This window comes from Salvelinus fontinalis, chromosome 3, assembly GCF_029448725.1.
Source record: "Salvelinus fontinalis isolate EN_2023a chromosome 3, ASM2944872v1, whole genome shotgun sequence".
Taxonomy (NCBI): Eukaryota; Metazoa; Chordata; class Actinopteri; order Salmoniformes; family Salmonidae; genus Salvelinus; species Salvelinus fontinalis.
Window position 1 is genome coordinate 13870707 of NC_074667.1, and position 8280 is coordinate 13878986.

Here is an 8280-nt window from a genome sequence, read left to right on the forward strand (position 1 = left end):
TGTCCTATCAAATTGGCAGCCTCCATCTATCAGAATAATGAATTGCCTTAGCTGCTAGATCCAGTTTAGATGAGGCTTCGTTCAGCTCCGCTGGGCCTCAACCCTCGCCGCAAGGAATTCAAATAGCATTTCATTATGTTGGTGGACGGTCCACCACCAACTGACTGCATACCCAATCTGAAGACATTGCTGCAACATGTGGGGCGTTGTTTGTAACATGCTATATGTTGTGAAAGAGATGGATTTCGTGGCATAAAATACATTGTTTTCCATAGCATGTTATAAACAATGCCCCAAAATAGTATAGAATGTTACAATACAAACAATGCCAGAATAATTATAGCATGTTATAACAATGCCCCAAAATAGTATAGAATGTTACAATACAAACAATGCCAGAATAATTATAGCATGTTATTAACAATGCCCCAAATAGTATAGAATGTTACAATACAAACAATGCCAGAATAATTATAGCATGTTATTAACAATGCCCCAAATAGTATAGAATGTTACAATACAAACAATGCCAGAATAATTATAGCATGTTATTAACAATGCCCCAAATAGTATAGAATGTTACAATACAAACAATGCCAGAATAATTATAGCATGTTATTAACAATGCCCCAAAATAGTATAGAATGTTACAATACAAACAATGCCAGAATAATTATAGCATGTTATAACAATGCCCCAAATAGTATAGAATGTTACAATACAAACAATGCCAGAATAATTATAGCATGTTATTAACAATGCCCCAAATAGTATAGAATGTTACAATACAAACAATGCCAGAATAATTATAGCATGTTATTAACAATGCCCCAAATAGTATAGAATGTTACAATACATCAATGCCAGAATAATTATAGCATGTTATTAACAATGCCCCAAAATAGTATAGAATGTTACAATACAAACAATGCCAGAATAATTATAGCATGTTATTAACAATGCCCCAAATAGTATAGAATGTTACAATACAAACAATGCCAGAATAATTATAGCATGTTATAACAATGCCCCAAATAGTATAGAATGTTACAATACAAACAATGCCAGAATAATTATAGCATGTTATTAACAATGCCCCAAAATAGTATAGAATGTTACAATACAAACAATGCCAGAATAATTATAGCATGTTATTAACAATGCCCCAAATAGTATAGAATGTTACAATACATCAATGCCAGAATAATTATAGCATGTTAAAAAACGGCGCTGCAATAGCAATAGTTATATCACTAGGCCTCTAAATGAGAGACTGCATAGCATTGAAAAATCGAAAGGGCATTTCATAAATCCCCTTCAAACCGTTGGGAGTTAGTCTCTTGCAGCACTAAGCCGATACGTACCTAACCTCTTGTTCCCCTCGGCCCCTGAGAGCCAATTTGTTATTAAAGGGTCAAGACACGTCTTCCTATCCCTATCTGTACCTTGGCCTCATTAATGTATAAACCCCATTTAAAATGCTTCCTTTTTGTTCATCCACTACAGGAGAGCTGGAAACATAGAATTACATATAGATTCTCTATGGCTGGAAATCTATCAGCTGCGTTCTGGTTCCTCTCCTTTACTCATATTCTTTTCTCTTTCCCATCCCTCCCTTCCCTTGTTTATCATTCCTGTTACACACTCTATCTATCTATCTATCTATCTATCTATCTATCTATCTATCTGTCTATCTGTCTATCTGTCTATCTATCTATTGCTCTATCCATTCATCCCTCCCTTCCTCGATCTTTCCCTCCCTCCAGTGTGTCCAAGCAGCACGCGGTCATCCCCAGCCAGGTGTTTGAGCTGGAGGACGGCAGCAGCAGCTACAAGGACTTCGCCATGACCCGGAACAACCGCTTCAGCAGCGTGGGCCAGGCGTCCAAGAACATCATCCAGCCGCCCGCCACTGTGCTGCACTTCTACAATGTCCCGCCCTGCATCACCGAGGACGAGCTGCAGAGGGTGGGTGTGGAGGGGAGGGAGGGAGGAAGGAAGGGGTGGGTGTTTAGGCTGGAATGGTGACTGATGTCTAGAGAGGCGGGAGGTGGGGTTAAGGGGAGGTTGAACCCTTTCTATAGTGGAATGAAACGTTTGGATGACCCTGAGAATGGGTAACAGGAGACACCTGCCTATAGGGTAGAGAGGACACAAGCAAGTGGGGTGATTGTTCTTGACATTTGAATAAACAGGAATTCAAATGTTTGCAATATGTTTGCAATAGACCAGGTTTGAATAACACTTGCCTGTAGTAGCCTATTTATTGTCCCGTGTTGAGATTTACATCATAACATCGCCATCTAGTGGATTATTAATACAAAACACTGACTGAAGCAATGTTGACGCAATAGCTGAATCCTTTCTGTCGTGTGCTTTCTGTTTAGTTATGTACAGAGCATGAGGTACCCGGTTTCATCAAGTTCAAAGTCTTCGATGCAAAACGTAAGTTCCATTCATTGTGCTGGACTAAATGGACGTTATGTAGCATGAGTCAATTCAGTAGAGGTACTAGTCATAGACATTCAGCTGTTCTTCTAAATGTGTCAGCTACAGCTAGGCACCTAAATGTAATTAATAAGGAATAACATAAATAGATAAATAGTATTCTACTATGATTTATATGAATAGACCACTATGAATACTTCTCTATAAATGTTCATAAATGCTTTCAAAATTATCACACTCGTTGTAAATGCTTATGAATCGTAATGTGTATCAATGTTTACGAATGATGAAATACATATTAAATGCGTATAACATATTGTTATTTATTATTAACAAGCACTTTCACATGTTATCTTTTCCAATCACTCTCTTTTCAATTTGGCCGATGTTCTTCTAGCCAGCTCCAAAACGATCTCGGGCTTATTCGAATTTGACAACAAGACACACGCTGTGGAGGTTCTGACAGTCCTCAACCACCACCAGATCAGAATACCAAGTAAGTCTTGTGTCTTACTCCGGAGAGAATGCTTGCTTCAATGGCAGAAAAGTAGAGCGAGAGATGATGAGAGAATGATAGAAAGAGAATGGGTCACAAGGCAGTAGGCTGGATTCAAACCTCTGCCAGCACCATATGTGTGCCAGAGACTGCAGCCCTAGAGAACCGCTAGAAAACCCATGCCAACTCAGCTGTCTCTGTTGTAAGTGACATCTTCGAGACATTTAACATGGTTCTGACTGCAACTATCCACCTAAAAAAATATATATGGTTGACGCCGACGCCCACGCCCACACGGAATTCGAATTAGCATAATACAAATGCAATTATTAAGAGGCTAGATACAAATAGCTAATCCTGGCGACCAATGTTCTAGCATGAATTTATTGAGGCATGCCGCTCAGGGATGTGAAGGTGTTACAAGCATGGTCTATGTGTTTAGTGTAATTAACAACTATCAAACGAAAAGCAAAGAGGCAATCAAATAATGACTCTGTAAAACGAGGAATGCATTTACTCAATTCAACTAATATTAATGTATTAGTCACGAAAGACATGAGATTCAAAACAATTACAGTGTACATGAAATACGTGATACATTACAGCGTAACACAGAGTAAATTACTATCACCAATAGGCTAAGACTTAACGTGGTTACACATGTCTTCAGTTCAGAATAATGTCTTAAAACTTCTTATGGCTGCAATCCCGTTAACGGGATCGATATGACAACAGCCAGTGAAAGTGCAGGGCGCCAAATTCAAACAACAGAAATCTCATAATTAATATTCCTCAACCATACAAGTATTTCCCACCATTTTAAAGATACACTTCTTGTTAATCCCACCACAGTGTCCGATTTCAAAAAGGCTTTACAGCGAAAGCACCGCAAACGATTATGTTAGGTCTCCGCAAAATCACAGAAAAACACAGCCATTTTTCCAGCCAAAGACAGGAGTCACAAAAAGCAGAAATGGAGATAAAGTTAATCACTAACCTTTGATGATCTTCATCAGATGACACTCATAGGACTTCATGTTACACAATACATATATGTTCTCTTCGATAAAGTTCATATTTATATCCAAAAACCTCAGTTTACATTGGCGCCAAGTTCAGAAATGCCTCCAAAATATCCGGAGAAATTGCAGAGAGCCACATCAAATAACAGAAATACTCATCATAAACTTTGATGAAAGATACATGTTTTACATAGAATTAAAGATAAACTTGTTCTTAATGCAACCGCTGTGTCAGATTTCAAAAAACCTTTACGGCAAAAGCACAATATTCAATAATCTGAGAACAGCGCTCAGCCACAAAAGGAAGCCATACAGTTACCCGCCAAATTGTGGAGTCAACAAAAGTTATAAATAGCATTATAAATCTTCACTTACCTTTGCTGATCTTCGTCAGAATGCACTTCCAGGACGCCCACTTCCACAAGAAACGTTTGTTTTGTTCGGTAATGTCCATAATTTATGTCCAAAGAGCTACTTTTGTTAGCGTAAACAAATCCAAAGTCACGAAGCGCGTTCACTAAAAGCAGATGAAATGTCAAAACGTTCCGTAACAGTCAGTAAAAACATGTCAAACGATGTATTGAATCAATCTTCAGGATGTTTTTAACATAAATCTTCAATAATGTTCCAACCCGAGAATTCCATTGTCTTCAGAAGTGCGATGGAACAGAGCTCCCTCTCATGTGAACGTGCATGGTCAGAGCATGGTCAGCTCATGATAGACCTTAATCATTCCCGTCTCCTTCGGACCCACTTCACAGTAGAAGCATAAAACAAGGTTCTACAGACTGTTGACATCTAGTGGAAGCCGTAGGAAGTGCAAACTGACCCATATCCCACTGTGTATTCGATAGGCGATGAGTTGAAAACCTACAAACCTCAGATTTCCCACTTCCTGGTTGGATTTGTTTCTCAGGGTTTTGCCTGCAATATGAGTTCTGTTATACTCACAGACATCATTCAAACAGTTTTAGAAACTTCAGAGTGTTTTCTATCCAATACTAATAATAATATGCATATATTAGCAACTTGGACTGAGGAGCAGGCAGTTTACTCTGGGCACCTCTGGGCACCTTTTCATCCAAGCTACTCAATACTGCCCCTGCAGCCATAATACGTTTTTAAGAGAAAAAACTGTGTGTCTGATACACTTAGGAGCTTGGTAGCAAGTTCTCAAAGTATGAGCAAATTCACTCCCCTCTTAACCAAATTCAAGCAGGAACGCACCCCTAATCTGAATGAACACTTCTTAACACTTTACTAGCGAAAACAAAAGGTAGGAACAACACACCCAGATTCTTATATAATCAACTAAATTTTAATGTTATTTTAATTATTTAACCTTTATTTAGCTAGGCAAGTCAGTTAAGAACAAATTCTTATTTACAATGACGGCCTACCCCGGCCAAACCCTAACCCGGACGACGCCAATTGTGCGCCGCCCTATGGGACTCCCAATCACGGCCGCGTGTGATACAGCCTGGATTCAAACCAGGGTCTGTAGTGATGCCTCTAGCACTGAAATGCAGTGCCTTAAGACCGCTGCGCCACTCGGGAGCCCAAAGACTCGTCCCCATACCGGGAGTCAAACCCGGGCCGCCTGGGTGAAAACCAGGAATCCTAAATGAATATTCCGCCATCCATCCGGACAATGCCAAATAGAATCAACACGCCAGGCTAGCCACTAGACGCCTGTTCATCACTGGCCTTCATCATCGTTCACATCGTTCACATTCGACTACAATACAAGTTAAAGACATGTTTGTTTTATTCTTCCCTTGTGCTCCTCCCTTACACAGCAGGTATTCACCTTCACACTGGCCCGACAACGCAGACAAAAGCCAATAGACTTTGGGTCTTTTTTTCTTTTCTTTTTTACTGTGAGGCAAAACAAAAATGGAGCCCCCCTCAAACAACTCCATCGTGTGCTTTCATTATTTGTTTTTGTGGTAGAGGAGGAAAATTGCAGGAGAAAGCTTTGTATTCTCTAGTAATAAAGGCTTTCATACAGACAGCCTCACGCCACAGTCTCTTTGTGGGTGGCAGTCCTAAGGTCCCAGTTAGCTGAAAATAGTCCGAATATAAGGAGTAACCCCTTGAGGCAACACAACACACACACAAACACTCACTCCAATATTCGCTCACTCACACATAATATGCACATACATGTATACTGACTCTACACATATATCCTGTTGCCTATCACCTTACCCCTATACATATCTACCTCCGTCACTCCAGTATCCTTGCACATGTAAATATGGTATTGGAACTGACTTTTTAAATATTTCCTGTATATAGTATGCTTATAGTATGCATTTCACTGAACTTGTGCATGTGACATTAAAACTTGACACATGATCCTGACTTGTAAATACCAGGCATTCAGTTGAAATGTTGATGCATAAAGAGACATGACATGTTATAAGCATTATTAAAATACACTATAAAGGCCTGTGCATGCTTATAACAAGTAGCAAACAATTATACCGGCAGGGTACCTCCCCTGTGATCTAGGAAATCTATAGAGCAAATGCACAAATACAATAAGTAAATGTATAGAGTTAAACGTGTGTTTAAGTCATGTATTTTTTATCTTCTCCTCATCCCTTCTTCCTATTCTGTCTTTCCATCTGCAGATGGTTCCAACCCTTACACCCTCAAGCTTTGCTTCTCCACTTCCTCACACCTCTGAGACCTGGAAAACCAAGATGGCCGCCGCACTAGTTCGCCATCAACCAGGAGAGAAGCGGATCGGGGAGAAAGGAAGAGCACCCGATGAAGGAGAGCGAAAGAAACAACGCGAGAGTGGAGAGTCAACACACTTTCTCGGGCCTGAGAATGGAAAAGCGAGGAGTTAAAAACACTCAAGATCACCCCCCCCCCCCCATATGAACTATTTTAATGGATTAATTTTGTTGTATTTTTTCCTTTGTTTACAAAAATGATTTGAAGGAGCTGCAAGTGGTTGGGCTGACAGTTGTAACTGACAGAGGGAGAGGAAAGCCCAACTATGCATCCTGGCAGGGCTGCTTACTCTGCACCACAATTGATTTGACATTTCCTGTGCTGACTTGATGAGGGCCCGAATTTGACTTCTGTCTTTTTGTTGCGTGACCTATTTTAGTGGTCAAAAGACAGTGGCCTACGGTACATTTTCATTCCTAAACTGATGTCAATGGCCAGTGGCCAGTTTTATAACTTTCAGAAGATTCCCAAAGGGCAGCTGGGATAAAAATTACAAATTGAAACCAATGGAGGGCAAAACAATTTAGGCGGTGGAGGGCTGCTCTCAGCTAGGGGAAACACTGGTGGAAACTAGTGGAAATGTGTGTGCCTAACTCTGCAATATAAGAGATTACTCAGTGTTTGTAAATGAACAACCCGTTCACATTATATTGTACATATGTGTGTATAGCAGTTGAGTGGGTGTCCGGGCACTATGTTAATAAGAGCAGTTCCTTATGGGAAAAAACTACATTTCACATGTGAATTATTCCAAGAAAAAACATTTCCATGTGATTTCAAATCATATGATTTTCCACATGTGAAATCAGGTGGTTTTTCTGTAAGGGGTGTTTCTAAAAATTTTCTGTCAATGGTCCTCTTCTTTGGAGGGCCATTTGAATTAAAACTAAAATGAACACTTGAGACTGTCAGCTTACTATCTGATAGTCAGCAGCAACCCGCCATGTCGGTCCCTGGATCTAGGGTTGGAAAATACTCAGCCGCTACGAGACGTCTGTCTTCTCTCAAGACTACATTTTTTTGAAGAAGACATTTCAAACTGTGTTTCAAGCGTTCCAAACCCTGAAGGGCCATGCGGGTTGGATGTGTTTAGTGTTCCTAGTTATACTGTGTCTCCATGTTTGTACTTGGCCCACCACCACCACGTCTGAAGAATTCACTGTGAGCATGTGCAGTCATTAAAACATTTGCCAGTCGATACACGACGATGTCATTTTATTCTTATTCCGATAGGCGCCTATCCAATTAGCATTCTATTATATATTCAGTTCTGGTAACACTTTGCAATACGGTTACCTTTAAGGGGTTATAATTTGTTTATTATTTAATTAAACATTTATAGAACATTAAATCGCTACTAAATTGAATTTGAACAATGTCATGTTTCATGATACAGAGAGGGAAATTCAGCAGTTTAGCCAGATCAAAGTTGGACTGGCAGTTCCTGACCTAGATTTTGGTGTCCTGACATCTAGGTCACAGGGTTTTGGAAACCACTTTTACACTTTAGACCATTTGAAGTTATGTGGAAGCAATTGAGCAGGCAAATCATATTATGATTATGAG

At 39.8% G+C, this 8280-nt stretch overlaps 1 protein-coding gene across 1 annotated transcript in view; it reads left to right on the forward strand.

Moving 5' to 3' along the window:
- Positions 1-7914, forward strand: part of LOC129839511 (heterogeneous nuclear ribonucleoprotein L-like) — a 59747-nt gene extending 51833 nt beyond the window's left edge. Inside the window, exons 10-13 of the mRNA XM_055907014.1 lie at positions 1767-1968; positions 2388-2445; positions 2846-2944; positions 6606-7914. Of these exons, the coding sequence (XP_055762989.1) occupies positions 1767-1968; positions 2388-2445; positions 2846-2944; positions 6606-6661 (415 nt within the window). The 3' untranslated portion in view covers positions 6662-7914. The remainder of the gene's footprint in view (positions 1-1766; positions 1969-2387; positions 2446-2845; positions 2945-6605) is intronic.
- Positions 7915-8280: the final 366 nt, after the last annotated feature.